Source organism: Puma concolor, chromosome C2 (genome assembly GCF_028749965.1).
Source record: "Puma concolor isolate L17-30 chromosome C2, mPumCon1.1.hap2, whole genome shotgun sequence".
NCBI classification, from domain to species: Eukaryota; Metazoa; Chordata; class Mammalia; order Carnivora; family Felidae; genus Puma; species Puma concolor.
The window spans coordinates 44,669,109-44,688,398 of NC_141675.1; the positions used below are offsets into that span (position 1 = coordinate 44,669,109).

A 19,290-nucleotide genomic window follows, 5' to 3' on the forward strand; every position below is an offset into this window, starting at 1 on the left:
TATGAATAAACACAAGCATCTATAACCTAGGTAAACATAAAGCTCTGAAACAAGTAATAAGTTAGAATTGCAAAATATACGGCAATGTTTAGATGAAAATCAAAATTGTAAATAAAAAAATATTATTATTAATGAAGCCAGGTTCTTAAGTTGCAAGAAAATTAACAACTACAGAATTTGTTATTTTATTTATTTATTTATTTTGAGTTTGTTCTTTTTTTTTTTTTTTTTTTTTTTTTTAGCACCCAGGAACTTCCCAGGCCCATTTAATTCATAATGTATCTGGAATATAGTTTTCTTTGTATTTTAACTCTATTTATCTATCATTTTATAAACCTTATTTTTGTGAAAAAGCTCATTTTAAGTTCTAATGAAGCAGACCAATATTGGAGACACTTCTTCATGTTGGTTATTTGGAGGGGGAGCAGGTAGGTGCTGATTAATAGCAACTTGCCAACTCATTCTATCTACATAAGAAAAGCCATCTCTCTAGCTCTATGATGCCCCTCCTCAAATTTTCTAAAGGGAACACTGGTAGTTATACTCAAGGAAGTCAGATGTTGTTAAATAAACAATACTACCGCAAATAATTGTTGAACATACATAAAATTAGATTTTTCCCTTTACAAATAAACCAAGACACCATGGTAGGTAGGAGGTACAGACAAAATGTCTTATTTTTCAATAAAAACAAATACATAGATCTACTTCATGGTAATAATTCCACTTTTGTCTTAAGAAACCAAGTGCAAACTCACTGTAAAAACATGTGCATTAACAATAAAATAGGGGGGCGCCTGGGTGGCGCAGTCGGTTAAGCGTCCGACTTCAGCCAGGTCACGATCTCGCGGTCTGTGAGTTCGAGCCCCGCGTCAGGCTCTGGGCTGATGGCTCAGAGCCTGGAGCCTGTTTCCGATTCTGTGTCTCCCTCTCTCTCTGCCCCTCCCCCGTTCATGCTCTGCCTCTCTCTGTCCCAAAAATAAATAAACGTTGGAAAAAAAAATTATAAAAAAAAAAAACAATAAAATAGGAAAAGTTAAAGAGAAACAGATGGAAAGAAAACAAAAGTTAATGCAAGTTTTGAACACTGCTATACATTTTCTACAAGTTCTGCTTTTTTAGATTTTGCTCTTCTGGAGTTGCAGCACTAAAAAAGCAGAAACTTGCCCCAATGATTCCTGAGTAGATGAAAAGAGGAAATAAATAATGTTTTCTTTTCATAAGAGACTCTTAAAAACTGAGAACAAACTGAGGGTTGATGGGGGGTGGGAGGGAAGGGAGGGTGGGTGATGGGTATTGAGGAGGGCACCTTTTGGGATGAGCACTGGGTGTTTTATGGAAACCAATTTGACAATAAACTTCATATATTGAAAAAAATAAATAAATAAAATAAAACCTCCTAACCAACCACACACACAAAAAAATAATGTTTGCTTTTGTTGAACTGAATGAATTCAAGTTGAGATGTCTTCATAAACATCTTAACCTCGTAAACTTCTTTTGTATGAAAATCATCCTGAAGACGTTATACTTGAATTCTAGGACACTGAATTCAAATACCTTTCTTCACCAAATTCTTTACATACTATTCTTTATGGCTTATCTTTAAAAAAAATAGACATTTTTTTAGAACAATGTTTTGTTTGTAAATTATACTTTTTTTAGTTAAATTTTTTTAAATTTAAGTGATCTCTACACCCCACATGGGGCTTGAACTCATGACCCCAAGATCAAGAGTCACTTGCTCCTCCAACTGAGCCAGCCAGCCACCTCTCATTTGTAAATTCTACATTTTTAAGAAGCATATTTATACATTTTGTGTGTGTGCCAAGTATATTTAAAATCTAAAGTCACATATTATGTGTCTCCTGGATTTTGGTGTTTATATGTTGAGTGCCTTTCAAAAGCTAAAGGTATAGTAACTTGAATCAATTTTAGGACTTGCAATATATTTTAAGCTTCTCCAACTTGTCTAATAGACATTTACTCAATACTACCACAATTAATCTGATCTTTTACCATAAAATAACATTCCAAGGATGCCCGGAAGGAATAACTGAGCTTTAACGCCATCCCTTGGTTGGTAGAAATATGGTGAGAGAAGGAGGCAGGGAACCCAGATGGAGTGTCAGGGAGGCTGAGCCCACCTCACATGGTAGAAGGTGTGACCTGTCAAAGATTTGCTTGTTAGCCCCCTTTGCAGTAGGTCCTGGACACGTGACCAGGATGCTCCTACTCAGGCCTACCCATCCAGCCCTACTTTGAATTAGAGGCCAGTAAGGCAGAGCAGGAACAGATACAGGGAATCCTCTGTGGCAGTGGCAGATCTGAGGCATTGCTGGTGTTTCCAGGACCTGCTTCAAGGGCTTAGAGGTAGCCGAAGTGGTAGCTTTCCTGGACTAGTCCTAGGGCCTGATTAAGACATTGTTTTTGGCTCCATAATCTTTGAGCCTGATTCTTCAGTCTTCCTGTCAAGACTGTGAACTACCCAGTAGCCTTTCAATATGTTTATTTTCTGCTTCAATTGTCCAGGGTTTGTTTCTGCTGCTTGCAGCTAAGAACGCTGATGCTAGATAAGAAAATATAGGGCAAGTATATGCAGGAGCACCTTGCCGTGAGGGTAGAGAGGGAGAGAGATGTCACAGTAAGGGAGGGAATCCAAACCCTGAAATGCATCTCAATACCTTGCTATAACATTTCTGATAACAAGCATATACCTTCTTGTTAATTTTCACACTCTACCTCTCAAGGCCTTTGTCAACTTATTTATTCAACACCTATTTACAGAGAGCCTCATATGCCAGGTGCTATTCCAGGCAGTGGGTGCCAACAAAACTCAAGCAATAGTTTCCACAATAACACTGGTTGGAGTGAAGGGGGCAAGTGCGATAGCATTTCTGCATGTCTGACAACCTAGGCCTTTCCACTGCATCATGCCACGGTTTACCGGATGAATGGGCAGCAATGAATGGGCAGGACTGACTCCTGTGTTAATAGAACTTGGATATATGTGCTATAGAAGATAACATCTATGGTTTCTGTAGTTTTTTCCCAAAGAAGAAAAAACGAATACAATGTTCCTTCCCCACTATTCTCATATCACCTCCTCATTCACTTTTCCAAATGGGTCTACATTACCATTAAAGGAGAAGGTGTAATACACAAGGAAGCTGGGAAATATATTGACTATTTAAAAAATGTACTTAAGAGCAGATCACCTCTTAATTTATCAGAAGTCTTTTCCTCTTTTCACACAAGCAAGCCTTGTAATTCACACAAAAATATAAGCACGATAAAGAAACCAAATATTTTGGATTTGTTTCATAATATCTACTTGTAGTTTTTTAAAAAAGAAAGTTGTTTACTTGGCAAGTTTTTAAACTTTGCAAAAGCATTTGTTTCTCATCTTGGTATGTCTAAGTTGTACCAAAATAAATGAAGAGCCTCTAGCTTTTCGAGATTCTCAGAAGGTAAAACTAATTGCGTGAAGTACCATAGTTAAATAGGAAAGGTGCTACTTAAATTTGTATACATCTAACTATGCAATAAAGCAACAACATGACTTAGAATGCAGCCTTGTGTTAGTTACTTAAGATAGATTAAACAGCACAGAACTGGTCTGACTGCATTCTCTGAGGCATGGGATATTTTCATCATGTATTTTTGTTGTTGTAAACCCATTTGGACTGTTATTATTCATACACAGTAAATGGTGTGGACTTTTGAAATAGGCCTGTTTTATCATCTAATCTAAACAGGATAAAAGCCAATATTTATGGCTTAATCTCTTCTTTCAGATTCAAGATACTGTTTTTCTCCTAAAACCAGTGATACGAACTTCTCTAAATGTGATTCTACTGGAGAAAGTGAAGATTAAGATCAGTAAGATTTCCATTGAACTTGAGAGTTTTTAATTAAACCCTATGTGCTGGCCAGTCCTGTGATGCATAATTAGCTTCTGCCTCTCTTGGGTAAACCCATTTTACCTCTCTACTCTTTTTTTTTTTTTTTTTTCCATTAGGAGTTTAAACTCCAGAGAAAGGTTTGAGTTCAGTGAGAAGACAGCTTGCATCACTGTGATAGATGATGCTTTATTGCCAGAATTTATAAAATATTTTTGTAAGTAAAACTATGAAATGGATTGCATCGAGGGAGGGAAACTGAGGGGCCAAAGGTAGGAGGGAGACTTTTTACTGTATATATATTTTTTGTATCTTTTATCTATGTGAGTGTACTACCTGGTCAAAAATACATAAAAGGAAGAATTTTTTAAATAAGGAAAATAAAGCCAGTGCCGAGTTAAATAATAGTATTTTATTCATACTCTTAACACACATTATCTACGTCCCTAAACAGCTGTGGCTCAATCCATCTCTTCCAGCCAGCTCAAATATTAGTAATAAACTTATACCACTATCTCCAGGTAAACAAACAACATATCTCAAACATCATTCTTGGCACTGGAAAATTCCAGGACATTTTAAAGAGTTTATCCTGGGGGCGCCTGGGTGGCTCAGTCAGTTAAGCGTCCGACTTCAGCTCAGGTCACGATCTCGTGGTCCGTGAGTTCGAGCCCCATGTCAGGCTCTGGGCTGATGGCTCAGAGCCTGGAGCCTGCTTCCAATTCTGTGTCTCCCTCTCTCTCTGCCCCTCCCCCGTTCATGCTCTGTCTCTCTCTGTCCCAAAAATAAATAAACGTTAAAAAAAATTTTTTTTTAATAATAAAAAAAAAAGAGTTTTAGTATATGAGTATATTTAAAGACATGAGGAAAAGACATTTAAGAAATGAGATTGGGGGAAAAAAAAGAAATGAGATGGAATTTAGTCTACCCAAAAGAGTATTATACTATAATTATTTTAGTGCAGAGGGAGAAAAGAAGTCAGAGTTATTTTTATTTATCTTTTTGGTAATTAAACAGATTTCAAGAATATAACAATAGCACATGAATAAATGCTCATAAAACATTAAAGACACATATACAAATATGTTATTTTTATTTACATAAATGAGATCATACAATGCTTATTTTTCTGTGACCTGTTTTTACTACTTAGTAGTAAATATCTTATTTTTTATTTTTATTTTTATTTTTTTTAAGTTTTTAATGCTAATTTATTTTTGAGAAAGAGAGAGAGACAGAGTGCAAGCAGGGGAGGAGCAGAGAGAGAGAGGAGACACAGAATCTGAAGCAGGCTCCGGGCCTCGAGCTGTCAGCACAGAGCCCGACGTGGAACAGTGAGATCATGACCTGAGTCGAAGTTGGACACTTAACCAACTGAGCCACCCAGGTGCCCCAGTAGTAAATATTCTAGAGTATTTTTTTTAAACATAGACTCTCCACTTAATCAATAAAACATATTAAAAAACAAAAAGAATTAGCTTTGGCTATCATAAACATTTTTTAAGTGCTAAATATGAGAAAATTAGTGCCCCATTTAGCAGAGAATGTGTACTTATTTGCTTAGTTTCTTGAGGATCATGTTTTCATTTGGGGTAAAGAACTATTATTGAATCATATTTCTTCCCTAGAGATCAGCTCTTAAACTCTTTAGGCCACCTGTCTCTAAGAAATTGTCAGAAGTTAAGGATCCTCCACCCAGAAAATCTCCAGGCACATAATTTTGCTTATTTTGCAATTTTAGGGTTTTGTAAAGTGCTTAAGGACCCCCAATTAAGCACCACTAATTAAGGGCACTATAAATGGAAAAGGCTGTCTCTGGGATATGTACACATAATTAACGAAGGGCTACTCTCACTGGATTTGGATGTAGAAACTGCCTCTTCATTTAAAAAAATTTTTTTTTAATTTTTAATGTTTATTTCTGAGAGAGAGAGAGAGAGAGACAGACAGTGCAAGTGGAGGAGAGGCAGAGAGAGAGAGGGAGACACAGAATCTGAAGCAGGTGCCAGGCTCTGAGCTGTCAGCACAGAGCCTGACGTGGGGCTCGAACCTACGAACTGTGAGATCATGAACTGAGCTGAAGTTGGACACTTGACTGAGCCACCCAGGTGCCCATCCCCCCCCCTTCATTCTTACAGTTACTGAGAATTTCTTCCTTTCCTCACTCCACTGCCCCTAATCCATTGTGGACCCATGGAAGTGATTGAATTTTCCTTCCACATCAATATTCCAGATCTATGCCTTGGCCTTATTCTGATATTTGTAAGTGGGTTGTTCTGGGATGACTGTTTGGAGCAGCAACAAAGGGGATAGAGGAGGGAAGGGAGAGAAGGAGTAAACAAGGGGAACTCTATCCAGACTCCACACCTTATTTCCCCTTACAGCAGAAATAAGACCAGTTAGACACATGAAAGACAGGAGAAGGCAAGAAAAGTTCTTCCTAAGTTATGAAATTACTTTTGTTGAATTATCCACACTTTACTCAAAATGAAGTAGGTATCTTGGAGAAATGCTATTCTGGGGGCACCTGGGTGGCTCAGTTGGTTAAGCTTCTGACTGTAGCTCAGGTCATGATCTCGCGGTCTGTGAGTTCGAGTCCCACCTCGGGCTCTGTGCTAACAGCTCAGAACCTGGAGCCTGCTTCAGATTCTGTGTCTCCCTCTCTCTCTGCCCCTTCCCCACTGATGCTCTGTTTCTATCTCTCAAAAATAAGTAAACGTTAAAAAAAAAATGTTATTCTGATCACCATACCTTAACAAAGCATTTGAGAGTTGAACAAAAAGATATTCCAACATCTGCAAGACTCCAGCTGTCCTTTAGGGCTGCTCCAGCATACATCAGCTCCAGATACCGCCTGCCTTGTTCATCTTCAGAGAGAGGAATGTGGAAATAATCCTTAAAAATCAATAGCACATTATCAAAGCAGTGTATCTCCACGTTACTAGACCCGCAATATAATCTCTTTTCTTTTACGTTTTTTTCCCCCACTGAGAATTATAAAATTATTTTGGACAGAGGAAGAGGTATTAGACAGGAGCTCTTAACTTGGAGTCTAGAGACCTCCACAAAAGTTTACGGATAGAATTTAGTTGGGAATAACTATATTTTATTTTTACTAACTCTAAATTAAACTGAGATTATATATATAGGCAACAAACTACTGTGTATATAGGCAACAAACTAAAGAAACAGTGGTTGGCTATATCTGTGACTTTGTCACCAGTAGAAGTCATATCTATTTTCATATCACGCTATAGTTGTTGCAGAAATCTCAAAATATTATACTGATCACTACTTTGAAATTACAAGTTATTAGATGCATTGCTAAAATTTGTCAATATGTTAAGTCCACCATATCACAAATTTGGTTTTTAAAAAAATATTTATTTATTTATTTATTTATTTATTTATTTATTTATTTATTTTGAGAGAGAGAGCATGCATGCATGTGAACAGGGAAGGGACGGGGCGGGGGGGGGGGAAGAGAGAGAGAATCTTAAGCAGACTGCATGCTCAGCATGAAGCCCGACACAGGACTCGATCCCACAACCCCGAGATCATGACTTGAGCTGAAATCAAGACTTGGACACTGAACCAACTGAGCCACCCAGGCACCCCACAAATTTGTTTTGTAATGTTTGAAAATCATATTTCAATATAGCTTGTTTCCTTTTCTTTGTATGTATTTTATTGTATGCATTTAAAGACATTCTGAGGGGGGCGCCTGGGTGGCTCAGTTGGCTGAGTGTCCTACTTCAGCTCAGGTCATGATCTCACGGTCCCTGAGTTCGAGCCCCGCATCGGGCTCTGTGCTGACAGCTCAGAGCCTGGAGCCTGCTTCGGATTCTGCGTCTCCCTTTCTCTATGCCCCTCCCCCGTTCATGCTCTGCCTCTCTCTGTCTCAAAAATAAACATCAAAAAATTAAAAAAAAAATAAAGACATTCTGAGGAATCCATAGGCTTCATCAGACTGCCAAAGGATTCATGACATAGAAAGATTAAGACCCTCTGTGTTAGAAGATCTAGATTTCAGTAATCATAGTAATCTATTAAATATCATGTGACTGCGATTCAATAAATGCTCCTCAGCAAATAGAAATGATCATCTCGAAGTTAACTACTATCTGATGGTCAGGACCTAAACATTTGTCTTAAGTTCCCATTTTAGAGGGGATATTTCTAAAAATTTATAAGAGATACTGAATCCAAATTATTTCTTATCCTGGTTCTGTAATCATAAGTAAGATGGTCAGCCTCTCTGAGCTTCAGTTTCCCTGGTTGCAAAATGAGGCTATAGCTCAGAAGTTGTCTATAGTCCTCTCCACCTCAAAAATCTTTTAGATCTTTCTAGTTACTTGTTCACCAAATGGGCCATCTATCTGACAATTGGCATGCTCTACTTATATAGTTTAGAGTTAATGCCCTGTTTTTGTCCTTTTATGAAGAATTGCAATAAAACTACCTGGCCAGTGCACAACCCACACATTTCATAAAGAGAAGTCAAACTTTTTTTTTTCCTGAGAATTTACTGACTCAGTTTGCTTCCTGTCTAACAACTCCATGGTTACTATATCCTTATCAAACTGTTATATAAGCAAATAATGATATTTTCAAATAGTTTTAGTTCCCTGTTTGCTGGAAACATACCTAATAGTATCTCTGCCCCATGTACAGTTTAAATTTATTGCATAGTTAAAATTAGTATACATCTTAGTGGCTTAGGGACAAAGCACATACCTTTATCATCAGCTTGACAGCCTCCACAGTTTCATCTGCTGAAACATCAAATGGTTCAAAAGATCCCTCAAAGGCTATGAAAATCCTCATTCTCTCAACAAACAAACAACCCTGCAACTTTTTTCAAAGAATTGGATAGCTGGAAAAATTCCAATTCACAATTAAGGACAAAAACGATGGCCAGAGGCAGTGTTACTATCTAGCTTGAAAGCTGAGTGGAGAGAATGTGAAGAGACAAGTCCTGCTGTATCAGTATTGGGTAACACAGACAACAGCTGCATTGGAGGAAATGTCTCTCTATCAATGGCAGTCAACAGCCACCTTGTTCCGATATTACAGAAGCCAACGAACTTGACAATGGTTGGGGCAAGTGTGAACAAGATCAAACATGTAATACAGAAATGCCACACATAAATTACACTTTTGTGATGTAACCATTATTCACTGACTCTTGAATTTTTACTCAAGTGCAGCTGATTGAAAGACCCTTCAAAATAGATACGTGATTGGGATGTACTGGCAAGCAGTGAAGCATGTTTAAACAGAGTTGATTTTATTGAATGTGATAATCCTGAAAGTTCTCTGTAAATAACTCTGAGCTGATGCATTCTGGTTTCCTTAACAACTTTGTGTACTTGTTCCCTGGCAGTATTTCTAATCCCGCCATGGGGTACAGAACAATGCCCACTTGCACCAGGGAGATGAATGCAGAGGCAAATGACTGTGGTTTTCCCTTTGCATCTCTGTGTAATGGAATCTTTCCAATAGCAACACGATATAGTTGTATGTCTTTTAGTCCTTGCCTTCATGTTATTTAGAACAATTTACCGTTGTTATTTTCTTCAACTTCCCTTAGCATTGGTGGAAAATATTTCAAACTCTATTCAATAAATGAGAAAAGATATTAAGCACCATTTCTCAAGTTTATAGAGTAAGCCTTGTACTGGAACTTAATTCTAAGGCTCTCCCAGTATGACAAACTTGGTTTACTGCTGTTATGTCTGATTATTTGTGTATATAAATCTTGTCTTCTTCCTCCATTTCCTCCTCATCCACAGCAGAATCCTCATCTTGCATTGCTTTGTATTCTTAACAGCATTTAGCACAATGTGAGTCACATGATAGATGCTCCATAAATATTAACCTGTTAGTTGATTCCATTGTGATTTCCAACCTGAATTCCAACCATAAGAAATTTGAGAAAATGGAAAACATAAAAAGGGCAAAGGATTTAATTGCAAAACTGACTCTTTTTGCCTCATATTTTTCAAGTGTTGCAACATCATGATATTTTCTTATGTTGTCAACATTTTGATAAGAAGTTTATTAACATAGGCTGTAGTTCATGCTGTTTCAGTGTCTCCCCCCAAGCTGCTGTGTCTGTTGACTGGCGAAGGCTCATAGCTACACCCCCCTCTCTAAAGAATTGCCCTAAGTTGATGGGAGCTGCCTTGCCAAACAACTAGGCACCCCGCCTTAATAACAGATGGCTAAGGGACTACAAAAGGCCTGCCTTCTCATCTTAGGGAGTGAAAATTCTGCAAAAGATTCTTGTAGATCAGACTATGGCTGGACTTTACCTGAGACTACATTCTTTCTCACTTTTTCTTCTTCCCAACTCTGCTGAATTCTCTCCCTTGCTAGTTTTTCTTGTGCACTCCCTCAGTAATTGATATGCATCCCAATCCCTGTCTCAGGCTCTGCTTCCAGAGAAACCAACCTAAGACATAGGATCTTAAAGAAGCATATGTACTTTAAGAAATCACAACCAAGTGCTTTGTAGCTTCCTGAAATACATGTGTATTTTTGTATGTTATAGTAGTCTTGCCTTTGGAGTAAATGCCCCGCTCAAAATTACGTCATTAAGTACTTACTCCTTACCTCTGTCGCCAGCAGTGATGTTTGTAATGTGACCCTTTTCTCATCATCAGTTATTTGGACCAGAATGGAACTGTCAGAATCCTTTCTTTTTGGCTGAAGGAAAATAAGAACTTGTGGTTTGATCTGTAACATGCAACTTAGTCACTGTGGGTAAATCATCTTCTTCCTCCAATGTGACTGAGTGGCAGAGAAATCTAAGAAGAAAGAATGAAACAGACATATGAAGATGAACACAGGACATAGAGAGCACTCCCATGGTTTCTGCTGCCCTTGAATTGTGAGACACTCTGTATTTATATAATGCATTCCGCCTATTTTGCTTAAGCATGCTCTAATTGGTTTCTGTCACTTAAAATTATATGAGTTCTTCTTCTTCTTTTTTTTTTTTTTTTACTGTTTATTTATTTTTGAGAGAGAGAGACAGAGCATGAGTAGGGGAGGGGCACAGACACACACACACACACACACACACACACACACACACACACACAGAATCCAAAGCAGGCTCCAGACTCTGAGTTGTCAGCACAGAGTCTGATGTGGGGCTCGAACTCATGGACCATGAGATCATGACCTGAGCTGAAGTCAGATACTCAACCAACTGAGCCACCCAGGTGCTCCCAAATTAAAAGAGTTCGAATTTATAGTCATCCTTTAAGATTCAGTTTCATTTGGAACAAGGTAAGAATATTCACGATCACCACAATTGTTGCTTAGTGTTATTGCCAAAACATTAGCCAAAATGTTTCAGTAAGAGAAATAATAATTGGAAAAAAGTAAAATTATCCCTATCATAGAAGGCATTTCTAAGACATTTTTTTTTGTAAACCAAAAAATCATGACAATCAATTTTTGACACTATGACAAATAATGAGATAATTCAGCTAGGTGGCTGTGTTTGAAATTAATATATAAAAATTAGTAGCTCTCAAGAAACAAATGACAGATATAAAAGACATAATGGAAGAAAATACTCCATTTATAAAAGAAAAAGTATCTTAGGAGTAAACTGAGCAAGAAACACATAAGAGATATATAACATAAATGTAAAAACATAATCAACAAACATAAAAGACTTGAACAAGTAAACCAACATACCATTATGTTGGAAGGAAGGTTCAAAACCATTAAAGTCATCAATTCTTCCTAAATTAACTTATAAACCAATATTATCCCAATAAAAATACCAACAGGATTTTTCCAGCTTTATTGATCTATAATTGATATATAAGATTGTGTAAGTTTAAGATCTACAATGTGATGATTTGATATATGTATATATTGTAAAGTGGATACCATAGCAGTGTTAATTAATACATCTATCACCTCACACAATTACCATTTTGTGTGTGTGTGAGTGGTGAGAACATTTAATATCTACTTTTAGCAACTTTCAAGTATACAATACAGTATTGTGAACGAACAGGATTTTTTCTGAACTGTGCAAGATGGCTTTAAAATTAATATAGAAAAATAAGCTGTCAGTATAGCTAGAAGAACTCTGGAAAGGAAGAGTAATGAAAGACATTCACCTACCAGATTTAAAACATATTACAAGGTATAATAATTAAAACAGTGTAGCACTGGCACATGAACAGTCAGTAAAATCGGTGGAAAAATGGAAAGCATAAAAGTTGACTCATAAGAGTTTAGTATATGATTAAAGTGGCATCTTGCACCAGTGGGGATGGTGTGGGGAGATAAGATAGTATTTGATTAGCCTGGAAAAAAAGGAACTATACTTTTTACCTTGCATCATGAGAAATTAAAAATTAATCAAAAATTTAAATGTAAAAATAGAACTATGAAAACATTAGTCTTATATGTTTATAAGAATTATATTTTTTATTATTATCATTATTATTATTATTTTGAGAGAGAGACAGATTATGAGCAGGGAGGGGCACAGAGAGAGGGAGACAGAATCCTAAGCAGGCTCCAGGCTGTCAGCACAGAGCCCGACAAGGGGCTCAAACTCATGAACCGCTAGATCATGACCTGAGCCGAAGTCGGATGCTCAACCAGCTGAGCTACCCAGGCGCCCCTATAAGAAGTTTTAAAAATCACCTTCAGTGATAAGATCTTTCTATGACAAAAAATACTGAATCCATTAAAGAAAACATTGATAAATTCAACTATAGTTTAAAAAATCTCCATGGAAAAACCCACTTGATATAAAGCCAAGGACAAAGTGAGGAGATATTTGCAACTATTACAGATAAAGGTTAATTTCCTTAATATATAAAGAGTACCTAGGGCACCTGGGTGGCTCAGTTGGTTGGTGCCCAACTTTGGCTCAGGTCATGATCTTGCGGTTTGTGAGTTCAAGCCCTACATTGGGCTCACAGCTGTCCATGCAGAGCCCCCTTCAGATCCTCTGTCCACCTCTCTCTACTGCTACCCTGCTTGCGCTCTCTCAAAAATAAATAAAACATTAAAAAAAAGAATACCTACACATCAGTAAGGAAATGACAAAAAAAAATCAGTAGAAAAATGAATAGATGATATAAACAGTTTACAGAAAAGGAAATACAAATGGCTTTCAAATATTATATATGCTTAACTCATAATAGGAGGAAGTGTAAATTAAACTATAACAGGATTCTATTTTTTACCAGGAAATTGGAAAAGATCCAAAAGGTTGATTACATACTCTTGCCAAGTCTGTAGTCATATTTTGCTATAGGGAGTATATTTTGGTATAATTCCAAATAAAGGGAAATTTGGAAATATATTTTAAAGTATAAATGCACATGTTTTTGACATACCAGTGTTATTCATAGAACTTTATCCTTGCAAATATATATGCCTATTTGCAAAATGACATAGGTACAACATTATTTGTTGCAGAATTGTATGTAATAGCAAAAGATTAGAAACATCTTCCATGTCCATGAATAGGGGACTGATAAAATAAATTATTTTTCATTCATACAATGATACACAGCAATAAAAAAGAATAAGAGTGTTCTTTCTGTACCAATATGGAGAAATCTCCAAGGTATATCATTAGGTGAAAAAAGTAAGGTGCAAACAGAATATGTTGTATACTACTATTTGAGGATGAAAGAGGGAAATCATGTCTATAGATATGATATACAATATGGAAGGTTTGCATATACCTCAAAGTTCTTGGGATTATATTTAGGAAACTAGAACCATTGGTGCCTGTAGAGAGGAGACTTGAGCAGCCAAGGGTCAAGGGTGAGAACAATACTTTTCACTGTATTCTCTCTCTCTTTTTTAATAGACAGTGGGCTTTTTAAAAATTTTTTAAAGTATTTATTTACTTTTGAGAGAGAGAGGGACAGAGGCACGAGTAAGGGAGGAGCAGACAGAGGGGGAGACCCAGAATCTGAAACAGGCTCCAAGCTGTCAGTGTACAGCCTAACGTGGGGCTCAAACTCATGGACTGCGAGATCATGACTTGAGCCGAAGTCGGATGCTCAACCGACTGAGCCACCCAGGTGCCCCGACATTGTTTTTTAAAGAACTTTTAGGTTTATAGCAAAATTAAGCAGAAAATACATAGAGTTCTCCTATACCCTTATACCTCCTGCCCCCACACATTACAGCCTCCCACATCAAAAACCCAAACTGAATGGTACGTTTGTTACAACTGATGAATCTACACTGACCCATCATCATTACCCCAAATCCATACTTTACATTAGGGTATGCTCTTGGTCTTGTACATTTCATGGGTTTTGACAAATGTATAATGACATGTATCCATCAGTTTAGTATCATCCAGAATAGTTTTGTTTCCCTAAAATCTTCCGTTCTCTGCGTATTTACCCCTTTTTCTCCCTTAACCCCTGGTAACCACTTATCTTTTTGCTGTCTCCATGGGTTTGCCTTTTCCAGAATGTCATATGGTTGGAATCATACAATATGCATCCTTTTCAGATACACTTTGTTCAGTTAGTAATATGCATTTAAGGTTCTTCTGTGTCTTTTTCCTGACTCGATAGCTCATTTTTTAGTGTGGGATAATCTATTGTTGGATGTACCACACTTTATTTATTCATTCACTTATTGAAGGACATCTTGGCTACTTCCAAGTTTTGGCAATTATGAATAAAGTTGCTATAAACATCTGTGTGAGGGTTTTTGTGTGGATGTAAGTTTGCAATTCATTTGGGTAAATATCCTGGAGCACGATTGCTAGATGGTATGGTAAGAGTATGTTTAGTTTTGTAAGAAACCACCAAACTGTCTTTTGGAGTAGCTGTACCATTTTGCATTTGTACCTGCAAAGCATGAGAGTTCCTATTGCTCCATATCCTCACCAGCATTTGTTGTTGTGTTTGTATTCTCTCTTTATATCTTTCAAGTTTTGAACCATGTGAACTCATTGACTAGTCAAAAAATTAAATTAGGGGGGCGCCTGGGTGGCTCAGTCGGTTAAGCGGCCAACTTCAGCTCAGGTCACGATCTTGCGGTCCGTGAGTTCGAGCCCCGTGTCGGGCTCTGGGCTGATGGCTCAGAGCCTGGAGTCTGCTTTGGATTCTGTGTCTCCCTCTCTCTCTGCCCCTCCCCCGCTCATGCTCTGTCTCTCTCTGTCTCAAAAATAAATAAAACGTTAAAAAAATTTTTTTAAAAATTAAATTAGGTAAAATACAGTAATATGAAACAAAAACTAAAACAAAACCCAACTCAGTCCTTTCAAGAGTCCTTCTTGATCTCCCCAGAAAAGTTGGCCTCCCTCTCTCTATTCCCTCACTGCATCATAAATTTTTAAAAATTTTTTGAAGTTTATTTACTTGTATATATAGAGAGAGTGCCCATGAGAGCACGAGGGAGAGGTAGAGAGAGAGGAAGAAAGAGAGAATCCCAAGGAACTCCACACTGACAGCACAGAGTCCAACACAAGGCTCAAACTAATGAACCATGAGATCATGACCTGAGTTGAAATCAGGAGTCAGATGCTTAACCAGCTGAGCCACCCAGGCACCCCTGCATCATACATGTCTAAATTGTGGGATGTTTTATACTGCATTCCATTTATTATATCAGTGTCAGCCTGTCCATTAGACTGTGAGCTCCTCCATGGAGGGGCAGTGTCTTAATCACCTTTGTATGTCCAGTGGCCAGTGCCTTGCAGTGTGAATAAACAAGCTAGTTATTGTAGATTGATATCATTAAAAGTTACCTTGTAATAATTAAATGATAAGTAGACTTAAAACTCTCTTAGCAATCTAGGGACAGCTTGCAATGATGAAAATTTTCTTACTTGCAATCTAGGAATAGCTTGCTTTAGCATCTAGAGGCGTTTTTTTGAGTTGTTTTTTTTTTTTTTCCTAGGAGTTTTTAATTAATTTAGTTAGCCTACTGGGTGCTTTCTACATGCAATAGAATATGCTAGGTCCTTGAAAGATTTGGTGATGAATGTGACCTTAAGGGATTTTCCATGAGTACGGAAAATGGTGGTTGTCCAACACACCTGGACTAGGAACTGTATTAAAGGATGAAGTATGATCAGAAATATACAAACAAAACAGATGGTATAGAAGTGAAGAGACATTTGGTTTGACATGAAGATATACTGTTCATTCATTTTAGTCATTCAGTGCATGTACACTGAGCCTTTGATATGTATCTGGCATTATTCTGTGAGGGATCGTTGCAGTGAATAAGACAGTGTGTTTTCTGTTGTTGTTGTTGTTGTTGTTGTTGTTGTTGTTGTTGTTTTTAGGTTATTTATTTATTTTGAGGGTAGGGGAAGGAGCAGAGAGAAAGGAAGAGGACCCTAAGCAGGCTCCACACTATCAGTGCAGAGCCCGATACAGGGCTCGAACCCACAAACTGTGAGATCATGACCTGAGCCTAAATCAGAGCCAGACGCTTAACCAACTGAGCCACTCAGGCACCACCAGAGTTTCTAGTTTAATGTGAATGAGTATGTGTGTTAGGAATGGAGGAAAGTTTAAAGGGTAGGTAAGGAATTGTGGGGAGGGACAAAGACAATAAATAATAAGCAATAAGTAAGCTTTGTTTAAAGAGAATGGTCAGATAATAGTGATAAGCATGGAAAAAGTAAGACAAATCTAGGGAAATAGGAAATCAAGTACTTAGTGGGAATAATGGTAGGAAAGAATTAGGTTAAATACAGGAGACACAAGCAAATAGGAAAATGACACATACCTAGGGAGAAAGAGTAAGAAAAAAAGTAATGTTACAAGATCTGTACTGAGCTAAAAAAAAGAAACAACTGTGTCATAATCAGTGACTAATATTTTAGTTCTCTGATCTCTCATATATTTCATAGATGGATATCTATGAAGAATATCTATCAAGAATGGAAATCTGTCAAGAATCATTACTTGATTCTTATTTCTGCACTTAGAGTCAGGGCATTCTCCCTATTACAATTTAACCCCTTACTTCAGTTTCCTTTTAAAAACTCTGGAAATAATTACATGTTTAATGTTTGTTTGTTTGTTTGTTTGTTTGTTTAGTGAGAGAGAGACAGCATGGGGAAGGGGCAGAGAGAGGGAGAGATAGAATCCCAAGCAGGCTCCATGCTGCTAGCCCACAAACCGTGAAATCATGACCTGAGCCAAAACCAAGAGTCAGACACTTAACTGACTGAGCCTCCCAGGTGCACCTGAAATAATTACATGTTTAAATTGATTTTAAAATATTTTCTGATTTATGATATATTGATACATGTCATACATGTTATATGATATATACAAAACAACAAGAAATAGAACTTTATGTCATGTGGTAAATGATATTATAAAGAAATACTGAATGATTGGTGGTCCTTTAAAATAGTAATTACCTTGGGAATATATGATTTGGCATGAAAAATGCTGAATGATGATGTGTTGGGAGAACTGATGGCATCTTTTTTCTTTCTATTGAAGGTTAGTTGACATACAATATTATATTGGTTTCAGGTGTACGACATAGTGATTTGACAATTCTATACATTACTCAGTGCTCACTGTGATGTGTAGACACCATCTGTTACCCTACAATGTTATTACAATATTATTGAGTATATTTCTTATGCTACAATTTTCATCTCTGGGGCTTACTTATTTGGTAATTGGAAGTTTGTACCACTTAATCCCCTTTTACCTATTTTGCCCATCCCCCACCCACCTTCTGGCAACCATCAGTTTGTTTTCTGTATTTGAGTCTGTTTGGTTTATTTGTTTGTTCATTTGTTTTGTTTTGTTTTGTTTTTTGGATTCCATATATAAATGAAATCACGTGGTATTTGTTTTTCTTTGTCTGATTTGACTTATTATAATACCCTCTAGTTCTTTCCATGTTGTCACAAATGTCAAGATTTCATTCTTTTCTATGGCTAAGTAATATTTCATTGTATGTGTGTGTGTGTGTGTGTGTGTGTGTGTGGGTATGCATGGATGTGTATGTGTGTATACCCATGCATACCCCCCCACACACATACACACCCCCACACACCCACGCATACCCACACACCACACCATATACGTATACCACATCTTCTTTATCCATTCATCTGTCAACGGACACTTGGGCTGTTACCATACTTGGTTATTGTAAATAATGCTGCAGTAAATGCGTATATCTTTTTGAATTAGTGATTTCATTTTCTTTGGGTAAATACCCAGTAGTGGAATCGCTGGATCATATGATAATTCTATTTTTATTTTTTGAGGCCCCTCCATAATGTTTTCCACAGGGGGTGCACCAATTTAGTAATAACCAACAGCGCCTAAGGGTTCACTTTTCTCCACATCCTTGCCAACACTTGTGACTGCTTGTCTTTTTGATGCTAGCCATTCTGACTGGTGCGGAGTGGTGTCTCATTGCAGCATCTATTTTTAATATATAATTATGCTTTTATTTTGTAACTTTAAATTTTTGTCACTAAGTTCTGTTGTTTTCATCTAAGAAAGCATAAATATGCAATTGAATTACCTGATGAGCCTCTTTTTTTTTTTTTTAACGTTTATTTATTATTGAGAGACAGAGAGAGACAGAGCATGAGCAGGGGAGGGGCAGAGAGAGAGGGAGACACAGAATCTGAAGCAGGTTCCAGGCTCTGAGCTGTCAGCACAGAGCCCAACGTGGGGTTCAAACCCACCAATCTTGAGATCATGACCTGAGCCGAAATCAGACGCTTAACCATGAGCCACCCAAGCGCCCCTAAAATTCATGAAATTTTAGAAATTATATTTATTAGAAAATATTTATTTTTTTTGCAAGTGAAAATATGCAAGCTTATTTTGACCACAAAGCTTGCTTCACCCTTGTCAACCTACCAAAAGAAGAACTAGTAGTCCGTACTTTGAATTAGGTGTGATGATTTACTGTGTTGACTCCCTCTTCTAAGTAGTTCTTTATAATCGGAAAAGCTTTTCATAGAAAGGATTTGGGGCGCCTGGGTGGCTTAGTCGGTTAAGCGTCAGACTTCAGCTCAGGTCATGATCTCGTGGTCCGTGAGTTCGAGCCCCGCGTCGGGCTCTGGGCTGATGGCTCAGAGCCTGGAGCCTGTCTCCCTCTCTCTCTGCCCTTCCCCCGTTCATGCTCTGTCTCTCTCTGTCTCAAAAATAAATAAACATTAAAAAAAAAAAAAGAAAGGATTTGTTGTAGTTCTAGGTTGGACCTTGTGCTTCAATAGACCAGTTTTTTGAGAATAAAATCAAGTTTGAAAAAAGGAAGTAGAATTCTTAATTCTCAGTATTCTTCCTATCCTCATATTATTCCTGATTCATTTAAGGTATAGTTTTACTCAGTTTGTTTCTGTTTTTATTTAAGATCAAGA

General features: G+C 37.3%; 1 protein-coding gene across 1 annotated transcript in view; it reads right to left on the minus strand.

The window, feature by feature from the left end:
• ANKUB1 (ankyrin repeat and ubiquitin domain containing 1) overlaps positions 1–8,843 on the minus strand; it is a 28,464-nt gene extending 19,621 nt beyond the window's left edge. The window contains exons 1-2 of the mRNA XM_025914064.2: positions 8,640–8,843; positions 6,654–6,797 (exon numbers count right to left, since the gene is read on the minus strand). Of these exons, the coding sequence (XP_025769849.2) occupies positions 6,654–6,797; positions 8,640–8,729 (234 nt within the window). The 5' untranslated portion in view covers positions 8,730–8,843. The remainder of the gene's footprint in view (positions 1–6,653; positions 6,798–8,639) is intronic.
• Positions 8,844–19,290: the final 10,447 nt, after the last annotated feature.